Raw genomic sequence first — 26,282 nt, forward strand, 5'->3', positions numbered from 1 at the left:
TGCTCGTGTATTGTGATGTGATATGGTGATGCAGATGCCCTTTCATTACTGACCATTAGTGCAAGTCCTCTAAGTAATTTGTAATTGTGTAATATGCGTAAGTTGTGCAGTGTGTTTTTTAGCTGCATTTTTAAACAGTTGTATTTTAGTAATATTTTCCCTCTCCTTGGGCAATTTGTTATACAACTTTACTCCCTGATAGAAAATTCTATTTTTCAGTTATTTGCTTGTTTTTACATTGTAAATGTAAGCACAACTGGCTCATAATCCATGGTTATGTAAAGTACTGTAACTGAAATACTTGTGTTTTTCCCAACCTTTTGGGTCACTGGTTCTGATTTCAATCACTAAATTAACATGTGACAAGTTGTTCCTTTTTTCTCAAACAGTGGAAACTCCAGGTAGGAACTCGAGCAAGCGCACGCGCGCACGCACACACACACACACACACACACACACACACACACACACGTGTCCTCCAACTCCAGCATCTCGGACCGGAATGCAACTGGGAATGTAACTGTCACATGAGAGGAAAGCAGCAATATGGAGGGGGCAGGGAAGGGATAGTAGTGTACAAGTGGGGAGAGAGACAAACACTGTCCAGTGGGGTGTGCAGGTACTACACTGCCAACAGGTGTAGCGTCAGGAGGTTGTGGGGCTGGGAGGAGGGGAAAAAAGGAGAATAGCGGAGAAAGTCATTTGGCTGCGATGGCAGAGGGCTGCAAACAAAAAAGGTGGGAGATAAGAATGGGGAGGAGATAATAGGACAGAGGAGTTGGAAACTGTTGGGTGGACATTATGGGAACAATGTGTTACCATAGGCTGAGCCTGGGATAATTATGGGAACGGAGAACATGTTGTAAGGCTAATTCACGTCTGTGCAGTTCAGAAAAGCTGCTGGTGGAGGGAAGGATCCAGGTGGCTCGGGTAGTGAAGCAGCAATTGACATCACGTGTGTGATGTTCATCTACATGTTGTGCCACAGGTTGTTTTATTAGTTTAAATAGCATGTGGTTGCTGATTTTTATCTGTTCATTTATTATGTGTTTCTTCTCAATAGTGTCTGGTTGCTGATTTTTGTCTGTGTTCTCTATTATTGATTTTTGAATTTGTAAGTTTTCTTGTAGGTGTAGGAGATGTTTCATGTTGCTGAGTCTGACTGCTTTCATGACCTTTTCTATTGCGGTTGGGTAGTAGTTTTCTTGACGGAGGTGTCCTGCAAATTATGAATGGCTGATGCCATATTTCCATGCTCTTTTGTGTTGCTTATACCTTATCTCGAAAGTTCTGCTTGTGTGTCCTAGACATAGAGCATCACAGCTGTTACACTGGAGTTGGTAAATGAAAGATTTTTGGTAGATATCCATTTGTCTTCCCTTTTTAGACATTTCTGTAAAGAGTTGTTGCTTTGGTGTGCTATTTTTATTTCTTGTTTCTTGAGGCTGTTCCCAGTTCTGTGCGTCAGTTTATTTCTGTATGCGAGTGTGTACCAGCTTGTCTGGTAAGTTTCTGTGTTGTTCTCTCATTCTGTAGTGGCGGCAGATTTTTTTTTGGTATGTGTGCGTGTACGCATGTAGCGAGTGATGTCCATCTCTGGATTTGTGCATTTCTTTCCTTTTTTTGTATTTTTCTTTTCTCAGTTTTGTTGGTATGTCCAACTCCTTATTACAGTTGTGTTTGTTAAGTGGTACTGTGTTTAATCTTTGCGTCATATATCTGAGGGCAGATTCTTTTTGGGCCTATGGGTGGTTAGATGATTGATGTAAGATTGTGTCTGTTGCGTTGTTTTTCCTGTAAATGCCCCCCCCCCCCCCCTTAAGGGCCCACACGCGCACACACGTTTGTGCTCTCTCTCTCTCTCTCTCTCTCTCTCTCTCTCTCTCATATATATATATATATATATATATATATATATATATATATATATATATATATATATATATATATATACACCCCTCCACTTCTCTCTCTCTCTCCCCTCCCCCCCCCCCATCTTCCCTCACCCCTCCTTCCCTCCCACCCTTAAGCACCAGACTAACAGATCGATAGCAGGCTCCTCGAGCACTATCAAAACAAACAAAACACAAACACATCCCACAATAACATAACAAAACAAAATGTGCAAACTGATGATAGGACAATGCACAGAAGTATAAATGTATGAACTGGAGTGAAAGTGTGTTTCGCAAAAGCAAATGCAAATACTCAACACATACACATGGAAAATGAATAAGACTGGAGTAGACAACAACAGAAATGAGTAACAGAAAGAATAAAAACTGTTTACAGTAATAAGTAAAGCATGCGAAATGTTAATGATCAAAACAAGCAATGTCGTAAGAGAGCACTGAAGACACTTTAAAATAAAGTGAAATGCATCTGTTGTGAATGACTTTTTTTATTACAGTTGCTAAACACAGCAATTAATTTATACAGCTCCTAAAATATTTAAGCTTTCGGACGAAGTGCTTCTTCCGAAATAGAAAACACACATACATTCACAGAAGCACAACCCAAACAAACACAACCACTTTCTCTGGGCCACAGCACCCAATTATTATTATTATTATTATTATTATTATTATTATTATTGTTGTTGTAACTTGGCAAGATCATGTAATAAAATTTTCAGGTGTGTAATTATTTAAAATTCCCATCTTTTGCCTGATGATATTGATGCACAGTTGGAGTTAGTTAACATTCAGGATTCAGTGAGCTTGTGTAACTTTTCAAGTTGTTCACCAAACATGCAAAATGTTGTGGCGTAACAAGCTAGCTACGCCACACTGAGAAGGGAGCCGAAAGGCACGCGTACACACACGCCGACTGGCGTCAAGTCTGGAACAGGATAAGTATTGAATTCTAATAAGAAAAGTATGCAGCTCCTCGAATACTTATCTTTTATTTATCCTTGTGGTACATCGCTCTTGATAATACAAATAAGACTATCTTCAGATACGGTTAATGGCGCCTTGCTAGGTCGTAGCCATGAACTTAGCTGAAGGCTATTCTAACAGTCTCTCGGCAAATGAGAGGAAAGGCTTCAGTGTAGTCGCTAGCAAAGTCGTCGTACAACTGGGGCGAGTGCTCGTCCGTATCTCGAGACCTGCCTTGTGGTGGCGCTCGGTCTGCGATCACACAGTGGCGACACGCGGGTCCGACATGTACTAAATGGACCGCGGCCGATTTAAGCTACCACCTAGCAAGTGTGGTGTCTGGCGGTGACACCACATTCCTCACCCGCAAATCGGCGAACGGTCTTGTGGTAAGGCTTCCGCCCGCCGTGGGGAGGACCCCATGTTGACGTATGCGATGAGGTGGGGAGCCTAACAACAGGCGAGGCTGTGCCACCCGCACCCGGCCATTCGGTCCGAGGGGAGCTAGGAAACGCCTGAAAACCTAGTCCAGGGTGCACGTCAACATGCGGTGTATGCGCCCGTAAAGAGACAGGAGGGGCCGAAGGGTCGACCTCCATTGCGTCGGGGTACCCGACGCGCGATGACGTCATGTGGTCCGGAGCGGGCAAGAGTTCCATGGCGGAGGACGGCTGGTCACGGGAAGCGATCGGCGGCGCGTGACCCAGGGAGGCGCTTGGTGGCTGCAGCGAAGCGTCGAATGCGGGCGGCGCCGGCGGGAGAACAGGCGGCGGCGGCGTGTCGCCATGGGGCAAAATGGAAGGCATCGTCGGTAACACCTGAGCATGAGGCGAGCCTGTAGATGGGTCCCCAGGGCGCTGACCGGATGGCTCCGTCGCTGAAAGCAGACGGGGAGCGGCAGAACCCGTGCGACGACAGACGCGCAGCTGATTGAGATGCCGACGCACCTCACCAGAGGCACCTCACCAGAGGCCCCCAAAACCAAATACATCGCGCGGCCGAGGCAGCAAAGAATGCGCCCTGTGAGCCAACGCCGTGAACCTCGATAGTTGCGATAAAATACAACGTTGCCTGGAGCAAAAGCAGAAGTCTGCCGCTGCACAGGAACCTGATGCGGCGGATGCAGCAAAGACATCAAGGTTCGATGAGGACGACCGTGGAGCAACTCAGCCGGCGAGCGACCATCTCGGGGCTGAGAGCGATACGAAGACAAAAAGAGCAACAACGCGTCCTCCCAAGAATGCGACTCTTTCAACTTCAACATCTGTGATTTGAAAGTCCGGACCAAACGTTCAGCGGCACCGTTTGACTGAGGCGAAAACGGCGCGGATGTCAGATGTTGAATACCATTGGCCTGGCAGAATGACTGAAATTCTGCGGACATGAATTGTGGGCCATTGTCGGAAACAATAGTCTGCGGAAGACCTTCAATGCAAAAGATAGCAGACAACGCTTGGATGGTGGCAAAGGACGTCGTGGAAGACATCCGGACAACAAAAGGAAAATTACTGAAGGCATCTACCAGAACCAACCATCGAGCATTCCAGAATGGACCAGCAAAATTGATGTGCAAGCGTTGCCAAGGGGAAGTGGCTTTTGGCCATGCAAAGACTTTCCGCGACGGTGCGGATTGTTGTTCGGCACACGCCATGCAAGAAGAACACATATTCGTAATCGCAGCATCGATTCCGAACCAAGTACAGTGCTGACGAGCAAGTTGTTTCGTTCGCACTATACCCCAATGTCCTTGGTGAAGAAGCCGTAAAACAGAGGACTGTAACGAACGTGGGACCACGACTCTGGACTGATCATTATCAGAACGCAACAACAAAACATCACGGCGTACAAAAAGTCTCCCTATGAGCAAAAAATCGGCGAACCAACGGATCCTCGATCCGAGACTTTGACAATGGCCATTGCGTAGCAACAAAACGCAAAACGGTAGCAAGGTCCGGGTCAGCAGCTGTGGCTGTAGCTACACGACGAAAATCAATAGGAAACGATTCGACCACTTCATCTATTTCCGAATCAATGAACATGCAAGCAAGTTCGGAAGAATCGAATGCTTTATCCTCAGCAACAGGCAAACGGGACAACGCATCGGCGTTTCCGTGCTTAGCAGTGGACCGATACAAGATATCGTAGCGGTACTGCGAGAGGAAAATAGACCAGCGAATTAATTTCTGCGCTGTATGCGGAGGTACAGGCTTGTTCGGATGAAAAAGCGATGTCAAAGGCTTGTGGTCTGTGATGATGGTAAAGTGACGACCATACAAGAAATCATGGAACTTAGTAACACCAAACACGAGAGCCAAAGCTTCTTTCTCTATCTGCGAGTAATTTCTTTGCGCAGACGAGAGCAATTTGGACGCAAAGGCAATAGGGCGATCATGCGAGCCAACTTTGTGCGCAAGCACAGCACCAATCCCGAAATCCGATGCATCTACCATCAACAAAAGGGGTTTCTGGGGATCGAATGGCGTAAGGCAAATATTAGAAAGCAACGCCGATTTCAACTGGCGAACAGCGCGTTCGCATTCCGTCGTCCAGAGAAACGGAACACCTGTACGGCGTAAGCGATGAAGCGGAGCTGAAATGGAAGAGGCATTGCGCAGAAAGCGATGATAATAGTTAATTTTACCCAACACACTCTGTAGCTGCTTCACATTTTGTGGTGAAGGTAAATCTTGTATGGCACGGAGGTGCTCTGGACTCGGATGTATGCCTTGGGCATCGATGACATGGCCCAGGTATGGTAAGTCACGAGCAAAAAACAGACATTTGTCCTTCCGCAAGCGAAGACCATGTTGGCGCAAGACCTGAAATAATGTTCGTAGGTGTGCTAAATCCTCGTCTGCCGTCTTTCCGGAGATCACAATATCGTCCAGATAGTTCGCAGCAGTAGGGACCGACGCACAAACAGTTTGTAAATATTGCGGAAACAATGCAGGGGCGGATGCACACCCGAATGGCAGTCTTTTGAATTGGTACAAACCAAGATGCATGTTAACCACCAAGACGCGCTGGGATTCGGCGTCCACTGGGATTTGCAAGTACGCATCTGCGAGGTCCAACTTGGAAAAGTATTTACCCGGGCACAGTTTATCAAAAAGATCTTCCGGGCGGGGTAAGGGAAAAGTTGCAATCACGAGTTGTGGATTCAGTGTTGCCTTGAAGTCCACACAAAGTCACAGTTTTCCGGAAGGTTTTGGCAAAATTACTAAGGGTGAGGCCCAGAGAGAAGCTTGCATACGTTCAATTACACCTTGTGATTCTAAATCGTGTAATGTTCTTGCGACCTCATCACGCAATGCGTGGGGAACATTGCGCGCTCGGAAAAATTTCGGTTGCGCGTTTACTTTCAGTTCCAAATGTGCTTCATAGTTTTTAGCGCAACCAAGGCCCGGTGCAAAAATGTCTGCAAATTCTGCACACAGACGAGAAACACTGTCTGAAGGCACAGTCTGGTTCACTGATAGGACCTGATTTACTATAGACATGTTAAACAATTGAAATAAATCTAAACCAAACAAGTTCACTGCAGTAGAAGAACGAAGAACGTAAAATGACACAAGTTTTGTTTGTCCCTTGTTTGTTGCAAGAAGAGTGCACTGTCCTAACACAGGAATGAGCTGTCCTGAATAACTTTTTAACTGAACATTTGCGGCATGCAACGGAGGTTTGCCCAGTTGTTTGTACGTGTCGTGATTGAGTAATGAAACTCCAGCTCCGGTATCGAGCTGGAATGGAAAGACCTTGCCATTAAAGTCCAAATCTACAAAAAGTTTATTGTCCTGCTGACAACAAGAGCGACAGTTTTGTGCAATTTGAACAGACACTGGTACAGAACCACTTGTGAATTGACGCGATTTCCGGCGATGTCGACGCACACGTTTTGTGGGACGAACACAGTCATTGTTTGAGAAAGTGGCACTGGACGAAGCGGAATTAACTACATGAATGTCCATGGGCGAAGGTCCACGAGCCGGAGTGTCCTTGGTTCGATTCCGGCGCGAAGCAAAGGGCCTGGAATGATTAAGAGTGTCTGATCGGAGCTTTTTCTGGCAAACACTTCGAACATGTCCGTTCTTATTACAGAAAAAGCAAATAGCTTGGCATGACGGGCAATTGTCACGCGAATGTCTAGTTGCACACCGCGGGCATGATTTCAGCACTGCATTTGCTCGCTTTCGCGGGACACGTGGTTGTGCGGACGTGCGCGAAGGCTGTTTACAGTTCCTTGCAGCGCGCCCGGTGGACCGGTTAATGTTACACACGGCCGGCAAAGTTTCAAAAGATTCCTGAGCACAGTCAAGTGTGTCTTGTCTATCCAATATGTCTATCACTTGCTGAAGGGAGGGATTGACTAGTTTCAATATCTGTTCCCGTATGCGAACATCAGAAACGTTCTGTGCTATTGCATCACGCACCATAGTATCTGAATAAGGAAGGCCACAGTCACATTCAAACGCACAATCCCTAGTAAGGCCTTGCAAAGTTGCAACCCACTCCCTATTAGTTTGACCGGCCGTACGTTTTGTACGAAAGAACGTATACCTCTTTGCAACTACATTAACTGTTTCTTTGAAATAGGCATCCAATGCCGACAAAATTTCTTCGTAGGACATAGTTGCTATGTCGCGTCGGGGAAACAATTTCACTATCACACGGTAGGTGGACACACCGACACAAGAAAGCAAAAACGGCTGCCGCTCATTACCTTGAATTCTGTAGGCGGCGAGATGAAATCCAAATTGTTGGGACCATTCTGGCCAAGTTTCTTGGGTTGAATCAAAATTACGGAAGGACGGTGCAACGGCGTGTTGTGGCTGCGGTAGCGATGAAGCGGCGGCGGCCGCATCGATTTGCAGCGCACGTTGACCCTGGATGAGCTGTCCAAGGGCATCCAATAACGCCTGCGTCTGCTGATTCTGCAAGCGATAAAATTCGGACAGTACATCTGGAGATTGTGGCGAAGCCATGACACAAATAAATCAGAGCAAAGCAAGTAGAAAGAACACGATCCCATCCTCGTCGCCAATCTGTTGTGGCGTAACAAGCTAGCTACGCCACACTGAGAAGGGAGCCGAAAGGCACGCGTACACACACACCGACTGGCGTCAAGTCTGGAACAGGATAAGTATTGAATTCTAATAAGAAAAGTATGCAGCTCCTCGAATACTTATCTTTTATTTATCCTTGTGGTACATCGCTCTTGATAATACAAATAAGACTATCTTCAGATACGGTTAATGGCGCCTTGCTAGGTCGTAGCCATGAACTTAGCTGAAGGCTGTTCTAACAGTCTCTCGGCAAATGAGAGGAAAGGCTTCAGTGTAGTCGCTAGCAAAGTCGTCGTACAACTGGGGCGAGTGCTCGTCCGTATATCGAGACCTGCCTTGTGGTGGCACTCGGTCTGCGATCACACAGTGGTGACACACGGGTCCGACATGTACTAAATGGACCGCGGCCGATTTAAGCTACCATCTAGCAAGTGTGGTGTCTGGCGGTGACACCACACAAAAATTGCTGGAAAAAAAATTCTTCAGAAGACCACAGTTCCTTGCACATGCACATCTCTGACTGGCTATTGTTTTGTATCTGTGATGTGTTTTCTAACTATGCTTATTTGAAAAAGTTTGCTCAATTCAGTATGTACTTTGTACATATTAGCTTAATGTTTCAAATGGCTCTTTGTGTTCCAAAATTTTTAATGTATGTTTACTCAGCACCATACTAAATTCAAAAGATGTATGCTTGTGTGAAATGGAAGGCACTGCAGCGATATTTTTTTGTAACTAAAATTTAAAAGAACAACTCCCAATTAGAGGATGAACAATAATACAAATTTTGCAGAGCTACAGGTTACAATTTTTGTAGCTATTAAGAATGTAATTTTTGTTTCTGTTAAAAAATATGAGTTATGTCTTAACAGTAAAAGTAAAAAGAGTATTACAACCAATACGCAGGGATGCAATATTCAGCAGCTGAGTGCACAAATGAAAGTGTAGCATTGCATGCTATATTTACATTTTATTCTCATTTCTTTCCAACTATTTTGTGGAGTAAGTTTCATTGATAGGTTCATGTCTGATCGGGGATGACACCTAGACTATTAAAAAAGTAATTATGGGAAACTTCAACCTTATCAATGTACCGACTCGTAGTTTGCTCTTTATTGTTGGTATGGAACACAGTCATCTGATTTACTTGGACTATTGCACAGAAACAAAAGATGTTTTTTAAGTAAAATGTACAAGGTGTGCCAGAAACACCTGACAATTTTTAAACTATCTTTCACAGGACACATACTGTGCGGCACTGTAATACTACGTGCCATACTGTGCCCTGTTCTCTGGAGTTCAGTTAACATGGAATGCTAACCTGGGAAACAACACATTTGGCAGTAGAGGAGTTTATAAAGAGAAAATTTTCACAACTGCATGATGCAACTTTTAACACAGGTTTAGTCAACGTGATGCCCCTAGTCACAGTACTCTGTTGGTATGAGTATTGAAATGGTGTCTAGATGGAACTGTGATGGACAGAAAAAGTTTCTGGATGTCCTCGTTGCGTACATAGACCGGAAAGACTATGGACGTGATCGTCATAGTCTTTAATGATCGGGTCAGGAGCAAGCTATCGCATTTAGGTTTGAGGATACCAGCATTCTCTGTATCATGCAAGAAGATCATCACTATCGTGAGTATGAGACTTGAGTTGTCCATACGCTTACTGACAGGGAAAAGACCACAAGACATCAATTTTGCAATGGGTTCTGAAGAGCTGAAAAGCATATTGTGAACAGGTTACTGATGTCAGTTGAAGCACATTTCCACTTGACTGGGTATGTAAACAAATGGAACTGTTAATTCTGGGTTGCACATACTCCATGTGAATTGCTGGAATGTTCTATGCATAGCGCAGAAGCTATAGTATTGTGCAAAATTTTATCCATGCATATTATCAGTCTTCTTTTTTATGAGCAAGCCACACTAGCAATAAATTCTGAGTGCCACGCAGCTCTTTTGCAAACATTTCTGAATTGTGAAGTAAATTACCATTGTCACCTGTCGTTCCAGCAAGATGGGGTAACAACCCATACTGTGGGTCATCATATGGCAGTCCTGAATGAAATATTTCCAGGAATAGCCATTTCTCATGTAGTGGACATCAACTGGCTTGCTCATTCGGTCAACCTGATTATTTTTTGTGGTGTTATCTTAAACGAAGAAAGTTTATGAGCAACTCTCAACCAGTATCGATGAACTGAAAGGTTGAATTCATGAGTGCATTTGGGAGGTCCCAAATAAAATTTAGTAGTGCATTATGTTATCTCTTCTAGACAGAGTACATGAATGTGTTACTCAGAATGATGGATATTTATCATATGTTATTCTCAGGATACAGTGGTACTAATTCTCCATAAAAAAGAGAATGTATCTTTACCAAAAAATGTTTTCACTTTCCCCTGATTGTTGTTTTATTTTCAAAACCATCAGATATTTTGGCACCCCACCCCCCTCCCCCATCAGTCAACCAGCTCTGCGTGCGTGCGCACTCACACACACAAAAGTTTTGCATCACCCCAGTTCCCACAACCCCCGAAGATAGACGTTCACTGTGGATACTGTATCACACACACAGTCCCTTTGACTGTTCAGAGATGTCACTAAACCCACACAAAGATGTAAACAACCATGCATGAGCAGCGCCTATTATAAAGAGGTGTCAGACAGCCGATAGGTTCCAGTCATTCCACCGGGAAGGAGGTACACAGCTTGTGTTGTCTGTTGTTCAACCATGCCTAGACAGTCAATACCGCACTTCAATCGCGTGTGCATTGTTACTTAGTGCCAGGAAGGGCTCTCAACAAGGGAAGTGTCCAGGCATCTCGGAGTGATCTATGCTGAATCGCCGTTGAGGAGTGGGACAATCTGGACCAACAGTTCCTTGATGGATATCATGCCACGATGAATACAGGTATGCATCAATGCAAAGGACGTGCTACTGGGTGCTAGAGGTACCAGTGTGTACAGTAGTCTGGACCACCACCTCTGAAGGTCTCGCTGTATGGTGGTACAACATGCAATGTGTGGTTTTCATGAGTAATACAAAGGGCTGAAATGATGTTTATGTTGATCTCTATTCCAATTTTCTGTACAGGTTCTGGAACTCTCGGAACCGAAATGATGCAAAACTTTTTTTGATGTGTGTATATCATGTGGCACCACGGCCTGGTGCAAGTTGAGCAATTGGACACCACTTTGGTGAATTGTGTGTCCTTAAAACCAACGGTGTACATTTTTCCCCAGACAGTCATCAATCCAACTACTAGCCAAGCCCATAAACAAACATCAGTGTGCTCACTCAGCACTAAAGACTCCTCAGACATGTTATAAATAGCTGCTCTCATCCAAATTTAAATGATTAAATTTTGTTAATAATAATTAGAAACTGGTGATCAGTTTGATCCATTACGAGCTGTTTGTGGAATCCTGCGACTGTAAACAGGCGGTCGATTTATAAATAACTTTTCAGGTACCAGACACAATTTTGTGTTATTTATATTTTACATGACCTGTTTTGGGAAATGATTTCCCTTTTTTATGTATGTTTCTTCTCTGTGTACTATGCCATTTTTACATAATGTCTTCTTTTTATGTAATGTTTTTTGATATATGAGGTTCTGTTTTGTTCTGTTGACTTTACTGCAATATATAAACAAAGATGCAATTTTTAGTTGCTTATCGATCTTTATATGCAGTTAGTGGTGATATTTGGGAGAACTTGTACCCACAGTTTTCTTATTTGTGATAATAAAAATTTGTAGACTGCCAAAGATCATTGTAAATTTAATAAAAGTTCATCTGATTACACTCTTTTTTTTTCCATTATGTCAATTGCAATATAAACAGTAAAGAAAACGACTGTGTTGAAGAGAGGAAAAAATAAAAAACTGACAAATGGGACTCAATCCAGTGATTAGGGGGCTTGAACGCTAACCACTCGGTTGCCGCCGCTTCATGGTAAAAATGACCACGCACAGGTATATATTGGACGACCAAAATTATCTTGAGATTTTCTCAATAACGCTTGAGAAGTACGCGCTACTGCTCACACATTTTGTTGTCCTCATGGAGTACTACAAGTGTACAAAGTTTACAGTAAATCCGCGTTCCAAACATCATGATCCCTTGTTAGATGCGCTTGACAGAGATAATGTTATAGGTCTTCCATGAAGTAAGACATACCTTTGTATAGAGGATATTTTATCTTGACAATCAACATTTGATTGTATCCATTTTACTGTAGTACTTATTTCTGTGTGTTACTGTTGAAGCATCTGAAGAAACTCAGCGATTTACTTTCAAGTTTTTCATTTAATATTTTATCTTCATATTTTCTGTAATGTGAATATATCTCCGGTTCTTCCAACAAATCCATTTTATGCTCTTTATTTTCTTGGAGGCATCCTATATTATGTAATTATGTATGAGGCTATTGCTGATGGTGTGGGGGGGGAGTCATGTTGGCTTAAATGTGATGAGCTTACTTCGCCATTACATCTCCAGTATTGGTGGTATATAGTATCGTGTTAAGAAGCTATGATAGTTCCATGGGACAGAGACAGAGACCACACTGGCACTACTGCAGTGTATTCTGCGTATCTCTCTGCACAGAATGCATTGTGTAGCCACCCTCTCAAGAACACAACACAATAATAGAATAATTACACATTTACATGTTTCATAGTTATGTTGTGGTCATACATCAGCTGGTTATTTCTTTATCTACACCTATTGCTGTCAAGAGTAAGACAGTGCACTGGTACTTCCGGAAAGCCAATAGTCATTAGCAGTATGCATTTTATCCAATATAAGTGGTAGTGCAAAGAAACACTCAGCAATGTTTGTCAAGATATCTTATACAGCCCATGTTAATGATGCACCTCTGGTGATTTTCATTGTAATAATTAAGAAAACAAACTAATTTCTAGTTTAACAGTGGAAGATGATAAGACATTTATATCCATTAAAAACAATGATGGAGCCAATATTTAAGTCTGTAGTGTTCCTGTAATGAAACGAAGAAAATATGGACTTGTGTACGTAATGGAATTGCTTAATATGACCTACTGTTTATTTCTCAAATATAAAGGAATCTGATTATTGATTAATTGTTTCTTTCTTGAAGTCCTAAGGTTTTTGCTTTGCATATTCCAAGAACTGGATAGCAAAGTTCTTTCTTTAGCAATATGAATTTTTTTTATGAACATGACACTTCTAAACCGAACAGAGTCAGTATTTATAACATATATTTTTTGACATTACTTTTGCCTCTGTGACATACACTAAACTATGAGGGTTAAACTACACACAGGGTGTATACGAGTGACATTACTTTTGCCTCTGTGACATACACTAAACTATGAGGGTTAAACTATACAGGGTGTATACGAGCGGGAAATTGAGGAAAACCAAGGAATTTTTTCATCTGGGAGAAATCCAGGAAAAATGCAGGAATTTTTTAGAATTCCGGGACTTTCCGTTGTTTTAGTTTTCAGTTAAATTTTTGCAATTTTGACTGGTTAGAACTGATACTCTTAACAGAGAATTTTACTTTAGCCCGCTACTGCAGAATAATACTGCACAATAAAGCATAAACAAGAGAATAACACCGAAATAAAAGTTCAGTTGCAAAGAAAATGCACCATTTACAACAACAAAACACAGTGCACACATCTGTATCTGCTGACAGCAAAAGTGTCACAGACTATGCAATACTTCGTAACAACAAACTGCTCTCGATGTGTCTTTCTCGTGGGCCTCGTTTTGATGAGCGTGATGTCACAACGTTTACATTTCAAACAGGTGGTGGAAAGATATTGTGAATGGTGGTTTGAGAAGTGTGACTTTAAAAGTAAATTTCCTTTTAAGTGAGATGAATTATGTTATGTACGAGAATGTGCAGGAGTGTCATGGAGTGTTAGACTTTCATTCAAAATTAAGCACTGCGGACCAGGCCCCCCAAAAAAATTTTGAGCCCAAAAGACCAGCCGTTTATGCGATTACTTAAAATTTTACTGTCACATTTGTGTCTCGTATCTTAAAGGGTAAGACACACTAAAAAGACAAAGTTTAAAGAGTAGATTGTCGTATTTCTTTTAATTCTTTCGTACTGATAAATATTATATATGAAAGCTTAGCTTTTCTTGTAGATATATGTATGCACATCAATTCAAGCCATTTACATTTCTCATTTATGTGTTTGCACTGCTTACCATTGATGTTGATATTGGCTGACTACATCACCTGTCCTATCGCTCTGAATATTTGCTGTCATTGTCTGGCGAGATCGCTTGACATGAGCTGCAATTGGCTGACAAAAGCACGTCACAATCTAAATCTCAGTGCTTCGGAAGCTGTCATGCTGTATTTGGTGGAATTTGTGTTTATACTTTCATAATACGAAAATATGCACTGTAAATTTTATCGCACGTCCAAGATCTTTACAAAACATGTTGTTTCTTGCTGGGTTTCGTTTCCTAAAGTGCCAGGAATTTCAATGCCGATATATAAAAGTTTCACTATTCAAAGGATTGATATGCTCCACAGTGTCGAGGGAAAGCATATTGTCACTTGAAATGGGAAAAATGTACTTTCATGCAGGAAAAAGTTAATTTTGACCAGGGAAAAAGCATATTTTTAACTGAGAAATGCTGGAATTTTTTTTCCCCCTTGTCCGCATATACTGCATACAGTGACCATTATAATTATCTTTTTTAAACCATGAGTAAACCTTGAACCATTCTCTATTAAACTTGTCTTTAAATCTCAGCTTTCACTTCTTTTTCAGGACTGGCAATTCACTATTTTACTGTCTGACAATGAGACCATTTGTAAAAACGATTTGTTACGTGTAAAATGTACATTAACAACAACATGTGCTGGTTTACCAACTTTGCTTTCTTTGCGCTAAAAGCTGTATTTTTATTTCAGTTACATTTACAAGAATGCCTCTTAATTTAAACTCTAGTATAATGAACAGACTGTGTTATGTTATATTCATTTCTGATGTAATCAGGATTTTTACGTATCCTGATACAGTTAAATGGGTAGTCTTGTTATCATGAGGAAAATCAGAACAATTCTGCCTAAATCCAGATTGCTGGCAATTCTGCTCTTGTGTGTGACATTTTTAGTGATACAGTATGTTAGACAGGTCACAGAAAATTCCAGCGGCTGACATTTCTCACAAAAATTTTTCTTGTCTGTGATTGTTGGTTTAATTAATAGTATTTTCTGGAGAAAGACCCCCGTAGGGCTTAAACTTTGTCGTAGTAGGTTATTCTTTTCCGAGATACACATACCTTCTCAAGCACTACAAAGGAAGTATTGAAACATGTTAGTGATGTTTTTTTGTTTTAAATTCTATTATTTGGAAATAATTTTATTAATGTGCAGTACACAGTTCTCCATACTTTCATCATGACTACCATTAATTGTTTCATGTTAGGTGTAGAGGCAAAACTATGTCTAACAATGTATCTGTGGGGGTTTGTTCTTATGACACAATGCTTCACATTCCACCTCCAGGCTTTCGTAAGAATTATGACATTTTCTGCGATCCACAACTATTTTCTCTTGTCATGAAATGTGACAGCATTCATCTAATAGCAATGTGAATGCTAAATAGTAATAGTAGAGATAAGATGACTTTTCTGATGTCAATCTTCTGACCCATTTCCTTTTCTTTGTCAGTCTCATCGCTGAGTAGAACTTACTCCTAATGCCCTTAATTGTTACTTGAAGAATCCCAATATTTATCTTCCTCTACAGTACTTCCCCCCCCCCCCCCCCAAAAAAAAAGCAGCTTCCTGTATTACCGAGGAAGTTATTTCTTGTTGTCACTGTTGTCTTAACTAATGCCTTAGTGTCCTGTCCCTTCTTCTAACATATCTCTCCCACATATTTCCTTCTTGACTTATTCTGTGGAAAGTTGCCTCATTTTTTATCTTCCTACCAGATGTCTACATCAAAAAATAGAGTGAGGGGAAAAGACTGCCTGTACACTTCTGTGGAAGTCTTAATATCTCGTATCTCATCTTTGTGACCCTTACAAAAAATGTATATTGCCAGCAGTAGAATTGCTGTGCAGTCAGTGTCAAATGCTGGTTCTCAAAAAAAATTTCCTCAATAGTTTTATGTGAAAAGAATGTGGTCTTCCCTCCAGAGGTCCCACAAGTTCATGAAGCATCTCAGTAATACTTGCGTGCTGATCAAACCTACCACCAAACAAATCTGGCAGCCCATTTCTGAATTTCTTCGATGTCTTCCTTTTAATCCGACCTGGTGGGGATCCCAAACATTCGAGTAGTATTCAATAATAGGTCCCACTTAATGGTGCAAAATACAAGGGCATTTATAATTCATATTTTTAATAATATATAATCACTGACTCGGTTACTCACTTCTTCCCTCTTGTTCTTAGTCATAAAGGCAACTGTAAACATTTATTAATCTTTAATATCAGAAGTATCTTCCCATTCCATTATTTTAATTGGTAAATTATACATTGTAGCAGTAAAAAGTTTGAAAAGTACTTTTTTTATATAAATGCACTGCTTTGGGTAAATTCTCAGGCAAATTTCCATTTATAAATGTCCTGCACATTGGGCATTCATCTGGTCCACATCGTTTTTCCTATTACTGTTCTATAAGTACTCTCCTTTACAGATGTGAACTGTACTTTCCTAAAATGCTCCCAATGAAATGAAATTGACCTACAACAACCCTTGTGCTCATTCCATTTCATATCCATCTGCTACATTGACTTACTTGACTTAATTCCTTTGGCCCCTATGGGGGCATAGGGCATCCAGGAGAACTCGCCATCCGTCTCTGTCTTTTGCCATTTGCCTCAATTCTGCCCAGGTCTTACCAACTCTTTTTGCTTCCCCTTCCACTGTCCTCTTCCATGTACCCCTTGGTCTTCCTCTCTTCCTTGTTCCCTGGGGATTCCATTCCAATGCTTTTTTCTCTATGGCTCCATCTGGTTTTCTCAAGGTGTGCCCCAACCAGCCCCACTTTCTCTCTCGTATCTAGTCTTCTATAGGTATCTGGTTTGTTATTCGCCAGAGCTCCTCATTACATATTTTTTCTGGCCACCAGATATTCGTGATGCGTCGAAGACATCTATTTTATGAAGCTTTGTAACTGGGTTGTTATCTTTTTATCCATTTTCCAGCTTTCACTGGCGTACAGAAGGACAGCTTTCACATTTGTATTAAAAATACGGATTTTTGTTTTGTATGTGATATTTCTATTTTTCCATATTGGATACAATTGTATGAAGGCAGCATTTGCCTTTTTAATGCGGTTTTTCACGTCATCTCCAGCTCCACCATCTTCTGCCACTATACTACCCAGATACAGGAATGAGTTGACAGTCTCCACTCGTTGCTCACCTATTAACAGGGGCACCTCCATGTTCCCTGAATTTACTCTCATTTCCTTTGTTTTGCCTGTATTTATCTTGAGGCCAGCAGTCTCTGCTTCTTCTTTCAGCAAGTTTAATTTAGCTTGCATATCAGTCAGCCTTGGAGCTAATAAAACTATATCGTCTGCAAAATCCAGATCCTCCAGACGTTCGTGGATCCCCCACTGGATTCCTCGTCTCCTGCCTGCTGTGACTCTTCTCATAACAGAGTCTAGAGTGAGTAGAAAAAGTGTTGGTGACAAAATGCAACCCTGCCGGACTCCAGTTGTTACTTTTATGGGCTCTGTCATATTTCCCTTGTGGAGTACGCAGCATTCGTAGCCATCATATAGATCTTTTATGATGTTTAAGATCTTCTGTGGTATGCCATACTTCCGCAACACCTGCCAGAGCACTTTATGTTTCACGGAATCGAAGGCCTTTTGAAAATCAATGAATGCCAGGTACATGGTTGCTTGGAATTCTTTGCTTTGCTCTAAGATGATCCTAAGAGTGTTAATAAGATCAACACAGCTGCGTTGTGCCCTAAAACCGGCCTGTTCTTTACGCAGTCGCTTTTCAAGGGATTCTTTAATTCTGTTTAAAATAATTCTGGTGAGGACCTTACTGGACACTGACAACAATGTAATACCACGCCAGTTATTACAGTCTGACAAATTTCCCTTTTTTGGGAGCTTTACCACCAAGCCATTTTTCCACTCCTTTGGAGATTTCTCTTCAAGCCAAATATGCTTCAGCAAAGGATGGAGCATTTTAACAGTACTTTCAATATCGGCTTTTAAAAGCTCTAGTGCTATGTTGTCTAGGCCTGGAGCCTTTGTATTTTTTAGTGTTTTCAAGGCAATCCTAATTTCGTCCATTGTGGGGCACTGCAAATTTATATCTTGATCTTCTTCAACTTCCTCTGGAACACCTCTTACCTGTTCCTCTTGGTTGTCTTCACAATTTAAGTGCTCCTCCCATCTCTGTAGCTGTGCCTGTTGAGTTGTAAGCATCACACCATTCTTGTTCTTAACTGGTCCTTCATGTCTGAAGTTCTTCATTGACAACCGTTTGGTAATGTTTTAGAGCTCTTTCATATTTCCTTGTCTTGCTGCCTCTTCTGCTAATTTTGCTTGCTCATCTATCCATTTCCTTTTATCTCGACGTAGCAATGCTTTCACTTTTTTGTTCGCCTCCATGTATTCTTTATGCGCTTCGCTCTTCTGTGCTCTTGTCTTACAAAAATTTAACTTAAGTTTTAGTTCTTTCCTGTGGCTGATTTCATTCCATGCAGCATTGGAGATCCATTCCTTCCTTTGATGTGCCTTAAATCCTAAGATTTCTTCTCCCACATCTAAATAACTGTTCTTGATTTTTTGCCAGCATGTTTCAATTCCCTCTTCCATAACGTTTTCTTCAGAGAGGACCTGGAATCTGTTTTGTAGTTCAACGGCAAATGTTTCTTTGATCTGTTGGTCTTTTAATCTTGCCACCTCTATTTTCTTGCACCCATGATTGAGCTTGGTTCTGTTTGCCACTATCTTCAGTTTGAATTCCGCCAAAACTAGGTGGTGGTCACTTCCAACGTCTGCCCCTCTTCTATTTCTGACATCTAACAGAGAGTGTCGGAACTTGCGGCTTATGACTATGTGGTCTATTTGATTTTCGGTAACATGGTCTGGAGAAACCCACGTTATCTTATGGCAGTTACGATGTGGAAACAATGTGCCTCCAATGACTAGGTCATGTTCAGCGCATGTATCTATCAAAAGTTCACCATTTATATTCCTGATCCCCATGCCATGCATGCCCATGATATGTTCAAGCCCTTCATTTTCTGAACCAACTTTTGCGTTCAAGTCACCCATTAAAATTTTTATGTCCCTAGAATTTGTTTGTCTAAGGACTCCCTTAAGCTCTGTATAAAATGCATCTTTTAATTCTCCTTTAGCTATTTCAGTAGGTGCATAGTATTGAATTACAGTGACATATCGCACATTTGTTTTAAAGCGTGCAGTTATTATCCGTTCTGAGACTGGTTTCCACTCCAGTAAGCTCTTCTTGCTTCTTTTAGATAGTAAGAGCCCTACAGCATTCCTATGCATCGCGTCCTCACCTGTCTGACCCGCATACAGCAACACTCCACCATTTTGTGTTTGGAATTCCCCAGATTCTGGCCACCTTACTTCACTTAGTCCCAATATATCTAGTCGATAGTTCTCCATCTCTTTTTCAACCTTTCTTAGCCTCCCTGCCTCTCTCAACGTCCTTACATTCCAAAAACCGATACGGGTTTTCCTTTTCAGGCCAAAGGTCATATCCTTAAGATCCATCCGGCTGTTTCTCCTTTTAGTTTCTGTGATATGTGTTTTTTGGTGGTGCGGGTTATCAGCCCACAGCCCCCGAGTGTCCTGGTGGGGCTGCCACCTCATGGCCTGGACACCTGCCAAGGTTTTATTTCAGGGCCTTACCCCTTAGATAGCTTGTCTTCACCACGACTATAGAACGCTATCCATCCCTTCGCAGTAAGGCCTATGTGCATCAACGTTGTCCTGGTTTCCAAGGATCTTCCGCTGTCCACATTAGGGGACTGTGTCTGCTGCCACACAATCACAAGGAGGAAAAGGAAAGGAAGGGAATGTATAGGATGGGACAGAACAGAATAGGATAGGACAGGACAGGACAGGACACTAGACGGGGCGTTGTGAGACACACTTTGTCTGGATCCTCTATGGAGACCTGTCCGGCTTGGGAGGCCCTGCCGGTAGTTACACCACCGCCGGTATAGCCCTCCACTTCATTGGATCACACAAACCCCCTCGCCCACACGGACAGTGTTTCGCTAAGGCGGTGTCTCCTGAGGGGGCATCTGCTACATTACACATAGATATTTAATAAACCTGACTGTGTCAAGCAGTACATACTGTAGCTGTATTTGAATATTAAGGGATTGTTTTTGCTGTTCTTCTTCATCAACTTACATTTTTCTACATTTAGAGCAAGCTGCCATTTATCAGACCAGCTATTTATTTTGTTTACTGAAGAGACCACGCCTATTCTTCATCACCAGTTTCATCCAATTTTATGGTATATGCTTGCTTTGCTGTAAATGAAAGTGACAGAAATAGGAGTTCCAGACTGCAAAATGTTAAGAAAAAAAATCATTTTTTTGGTGCACATCAGGCAAGGCATGAGCCACTTAAGCTACCATGGTTTCCATGTAGCAGTTTGCAAAACATAAAAAGTACAGAATAGCAATCTGAAGATCATGGGATTGAGTCCATATTTTGACATTTTTTTAATTTTCGATTTTTGCATATTTTCGCTGCAAATACACTGAAATAATGCTCAGTGCATTGTATTTCTTATTTTCATAAGAAACATGAAAAGGTAAGGGAAAGGAAAATTTGAGCTAGCAAATAAATTTCCAAGAAAGGATTGTCATTTCATCATGCATGAGGATTCTACAAAAAAGATGTCCTGGAAAAGACTATGAGGCATACATGACAAAGTTCACATATAAAATTAGATCCTTTTATTATTCTATAGTTGATGATTTATGGATTCTGGGGCTGTGCTCTTTGTAAAATGGGAAGCAGTCATCATCTCAGCATCTTGCACATGTTATGAAAGACACATTTCTGCAATTGCTTGGTAGTTTTAAAGTTTCTGTTGAAAACAAATTTGGTATACATTCCTCGAAGTTCCCTCAGATGGTGCAAATTATGTGTAACACTCCTCAGAGGTTAAAATGAAAGTAATGGAACGTAAAGTCATGTACGCTTTAATTATACTCCTGTCTTGGAAAGTTATTTGCAGTCACTGTGGACACTGTAAATAAAATCCCTTCTTGGGATTTGCTGTCCCAAATTTTACTTTTTGTGTGTTTATGAAAATATTAAGAAATAAAATAATTGAGCATTTTGGTTTATTTTCAGTGTAAGTAACATAAAAATTGAAATTAAAAAAAAAATTGTCAATGCAGGGACCTGATCCCACGACCCTCAAATTACCATTCTGCTCCTCCAACTGCTGCCTGGAATCTGTGATGACATAAATGGCTGTTGTCACCTGACCTATGCCAAAAATGCTATTTTTTCCCTAAACATTTGGCCATCTGGAGCTCCCATCACTTTAATTTTTGTTCAGTCCCTGCATATACCAGTAATTTGGATGAAATCTGTCAGTAAGATCGTTGTTTACTATCATTTCTCTCTCGAAAACCAGTCTTACTATTAAACATTGTCTGGTTAAGTAAAAATCACTATTGCATCAAAATGGGCAATAAAATGTGGATAGATAAAAAAAATCTACTCACCAAGCGGCAGCAGGAGAAAGTACAAAATTTATGGTATTAAACAAGTGTTCGGAGCCAGTGGCTCCTTCTCCTCTCAGAACGGTTGAAGGAAAAGGAAGAAGCATGAAGGGAAAGAACTGATGAGGTTTAGGAAATGGCGAAAGTTATAGAAAAATCATCCAGAAGAATGCTAACTTTTTATGAAACAGCCTACTTTTGTTTCATTTCTGCGTATGTGACATTTTTGAACTTGTATGCCAATGTAATATGATAAAAACTCTGTTGCTATAAATGTTGTGTCCTACCTATGTTCCTGGAAAGTAATTTTGTGGTTAATATTTGTGCACTTTTCTCATATTTTAGGTGGATAACTCTAACACTGTGCTGGAGAAGTTGTCGACACTGTACGCAGAGCACCTCATGAGCGATGTGACTCTCGTGGTGTCAGGAGTTGAGTATCCAGCTCACAGGCTCATACTGTGTGCATCCAGTGAAGTTTTCCAGGTACGTAGTTATTGGTGAAGGTCTAGCAACTGACAATTAACGGTCAATTTTTAAACATGTCACCAAACGAACAACTGCATCAGAGTTAAAGGTGCTCTATGGTAATTTTTCAGTTAATATACTAACTTGGTTCTAATGGAAGTGGAGATAACTGCATCTACTCTCCACAAACCACTGCGAAATACGTGGCAAAAGCTAATTCCCGCTGTATCAGTTATTAGGGCTTCTTCCAGTTCCATTCATTATGGAGCACGCGAAGAATGATTTAAACTCCTGCATGCCGTAATTTTTCTGATCTTGTGTCTGTGATTGATAAGGGAACAATGCGTAGGGGTCATAGTACAGGGTGATTCAAAAAGAACATATGTATTTTGAATGCATATACTAGTGTGGCTTGGTAAGTATGGTACAGTTCCAGAAATAATGGAACATTTTTATTGTGCCTCAATGTTTGGTAAGCCTGATTATTCCAAGGATCGTATCAAGGATTTCAATTATGTACAGTGCATTGTTGAGAGCTGTCTGAATTTGCTAGTGTGTTAACTGCAGTTGAAAACATAGAAAACAGTGTTTTGTGATGTTGTTAAACATTTTCATTTGAATCGTAGGACTGCAACACAAATCAAAGCAGAATTGGATGAAGGTCACAATTACTCTGCTCCATCATTGAAGACAATTTACTTTCAGATTAATGAATTCAAACATGGGTGGACTTAAACTGTAGGCATCTTATCTGAGTGAGTGCATAATACCCTGTACGGAGAATTGGCTGTGAAGAAGCTGTGTGTGAGGTGGGTCTCAAGATTGCTCACAATTGGCCAAAAGCGTATCTGGTACATTTCATAATCACAATCAGCAAGACTTCTTGTGTTGATTTGTGACTGTTGATGAAACCTGGATCTATCATTATACACCAGACTCAAAATGACAGATAAAACAAATGGACAAAGGCTGGTGAAAGTGCACCGAAGAAGGCAAAGACCATTTTGTCAGCTGGTAATGTGAAGGGCACAGTTTTTTTGCAAGTCCCAAGGAATAATCTTGATAGATTATTTGGAAAAAGACAGAACCATTATTGATCATTGTTAGATTGTTTGAAACTTGAGTTGGCTGAGAAAGACCAATGTATGCACACAAAAACATTCTCTTTCCGCCCCACACATCAGTGATAACTATGGCAAAAGAGCACAAATTGGGCTTTGAATTGGTTCCTCATTCACCCCGTTCACCAAACTGGGGCCCAATTTACTTCATGTTCCCTAACTGGAAACTTTGGTTTACTGGGAAGAAATTTTCATCAAATGACCAAATGATAGTTGCAGTCAATGAGTATTTCACAGAACTTGACAGAACCTATTTTTCTGGTGGAATGAAAAAGCTGGAGAATTGGTGAACCAGGTGTATGTCCTGCAGAGGAGAAAAGTAGGGTGAGTTTTTTATGAAACATACATTTTTCCTTGCTATTTTATATGAGTTATCAATCTGCCTTGTATTTATTAAACTGTAAGATGTAAAAGTATGAAACTTGGAACGCATATTTACAAATCTCCCAAATTTAGGTTACAGATGTTCAGTATGTCCCCCACTAATATCACCACCTTGATTCTTGAACTCCTTCCATACTTGGGTTAGCACATCCATCGTCACTGACGTTATATTAGTACAGATCTGGTTCTTCAACTCTTCAAGGATCTGTGGTGGTGTTGGCGCATAAATGTTGCCCTTAATGAAACTCCACAGGAAGAAGTCATAGAGCACCAACAAATCTGGTAACTGTGGAGGCTAGCTGAGAAGTGCTAAGTCACTGACTGTTTGGTGACCAATCCAGCAGCTCAATAGCGTTTCATTCACGTGCCCTGTCTTGTTGAAAAACGAAGTTGTGCTCGTTCAGCCCCAGAAACAACCAGTTTTCTAACACAGCAAGATACTGCTGACCATTAACCGTGTTTCCATCAAAGAAGAATGAGCTTGAGATATTGCACAAAATGCATTGACTTTGGATGAAACTTGTACACGTTGAATGCCTGGATGTGGGTTTCTGTAGATTCGAAGTTTGAACATTGTGTTTGTTTAATTTCCCACCATGGTTCACAGTCGCTTCGTCACTGAACATGATGCAGTGTGAGAAAGTGTTATAATTGTCAGTAGCACTCAAGTTTGTCAGAAAATGCCACACGTTTGTGTTTGTCGTTATGACCTAGAGCTTGTAACAGCTGTCACTTGGGAGGCTTCATAACCAACCGACATCTCAAAACGCACGAAATTGTTGTTTTAGCCAGTCGTATCTCCCAGCTGGCACAAGAAGTTGATTTTGTAGGACTACAGTGGAAAGTGGTTTGAATTTATGTGACATTTTTGTCATTAACACTATGGCAGCCCAGACTCTTTCCTTTATGTACATATCTAGTGTCTAAAAATGGTCAATACCATCTGCAAATTTTCCATCCATTCGGAGGGTCAGTTTGGTTTTTCACCATGAAACTACTTTGCACTGTACTCTTGGAATTACTCCAAACTTGAGAAAGCACAGAGATTTCTGATGAGGAGTAGCCGTTTTGGAACCTTTGACAGTAAACAACAGAAGACAACCGGCACGTAGTGGCAATGAATAGAAACTTCACAGTGTATTTGTTTCTCCAATAACTGAACCGTGGCACAACGATCGATAGTTTTGACAGTATAATAACTGTGTAATACATGTATTCTTTTTTTAAGGCTCTGTGTATTCCAAAATTCCTCATTTAATTCTATTGCTTGGAACCTTGTAAGTAGACTTTCATGGGATAGTTTGCTTCTATCTTCAAGTGTCAAAAAGTTGAGTTTTTCCAGCTTCAGTGTGATGTTCTCCCATGGTTCAAGCAAATATATGATCGATCATTCATGCTGTTCTTTGTGTACTTTCAATACTCCCTGTTAGTCCTATTTGATACAGATCCCTTACATTTGAGCAATATTCTAGGATGGCTCACACCACTGTTTTTATAAGCAATCTCCTTTGTAGTCTACTATTTGGCTTGTATGCTGCAACAGCTGTAGTTCCGACCCTTTTCTAATTGAAATTCATGTAGATGTGGTTAGCCACTAATGTATATAAAACTATGTTCCATCTGCTTTTGCTACAAATTGATGTGCAGTGGCTTGTATATGATTTTAATTATTTTAATAAAGTCTCTGTTTACTTGAAATTCTCTTTTAGTGAATATTCACATTCAAACTTGACTCATGGTCTGTTTGGAATTGATTCATTTTGAAATTGCATTCACACCTGATTACAAAATGGTAGTCTGTGGAAATGAATTCAATCTGAAAAGCAATTAGACTTCTTTTGTAAAATCCCACAGGTTCTATTGTTTCCATTGTTTTTTGCTGGCATCCATCAAAATTAATTTACGTGACAAATCCACTGCAGCATGTCAAATGTAATTTCTTTGACTGTGATTAAAATTGGAGCATGTCAGTGCACACTAGTCGCATGGGGAATGCTCAGATAATGGCCAGAGTGGGGAGAATATAGATTGTAGACTGCCAATAACAAGTAAAGCATTTCTTAAAAAGAGAAATTTATTAACATCAAAGATAAAATGTTGGGTAATATTTTCTGAAGGTATTTGTCTGAAGTGTAGCTTTATATGGAAGTGAAATGTGAGTGAAAAGCGGTTTAGACAAGGAGACACCAGAAGATTTTGACATATGGTGCCACAGAAGAATGCTGAAAATTACTTGGGTAGATCAAATACTAGGTTAGTGCATAAGTTCGTAGCATTTTTGTTTTGCCTGTTGGTATTCTGCTATGGGTTTTTATTTGTATCAGTCTCTGTTTGCGTTTATGTGTTGTCATTTGGAGATAGTGAGTGGAGCAGTGGATACTAGAAAATGGAATGCTAAGTGGAGAAATCAGAACATCCATATCCAACTGTTTGAGTCCAGTAGAGGGGTGACAGCAGCAGACGCAGCCAGAAACACTTGTCATGTATGACAATAATGCCATTGGACAGAACACAGCAAGCAAATGGTATTCTTGTTTTAAGATGGATGGTTTTGACATTAGCGGCTCTCCACATTCAGGATGGCTTTTGGGGTTTGATGAGAATTGTTTAAACTGATTAATCCATAGTGAT

At 40.9% G+C, this 26,282-nt stretch overlaps 1 protein-coding gene across 2 annotated transcripts in view; it reads left to right on the forward strand.

Annotated features, from left to right (window-relative positions):
• Window positions 1-26,282, forward strand: part of LOC126425213 (BTB/POZ domain-containing protein 17) — a 126,441-nt gene that overhangs the window by 21,925 nt on the left and 78,234 nt on the right. For both annotated transcript variants that reach the window (XM_050088169.1, XM_050088168.1), the window contains exon 3: window positions 22,024-22,164. In XM_050088169.1, the coding sequence (XP_049944126.1) occupies window positions 22,024-22,164 (141 nt within the window). The remainder of the gene's footprint in view (window positions 1-22,023; window positions 22,165-26,282) is intronic.

This window comes from Schistocerca serialis, chromosome 10, assembly GCF_023864345.2.
Source record: "Schistocerca serialis cubense isolate TAMUIC-IGC-003099 chromosome 10, iqSchSeri2.2, whole genome shotgun sequence".
Taxonomy (NCBI): domain Eukaryota; kingdom Metazoa; phylum Arthropoda; class Insecta; order Orthoptera; family Acrididae; genus Schistocerca; species Schistocerca serialis.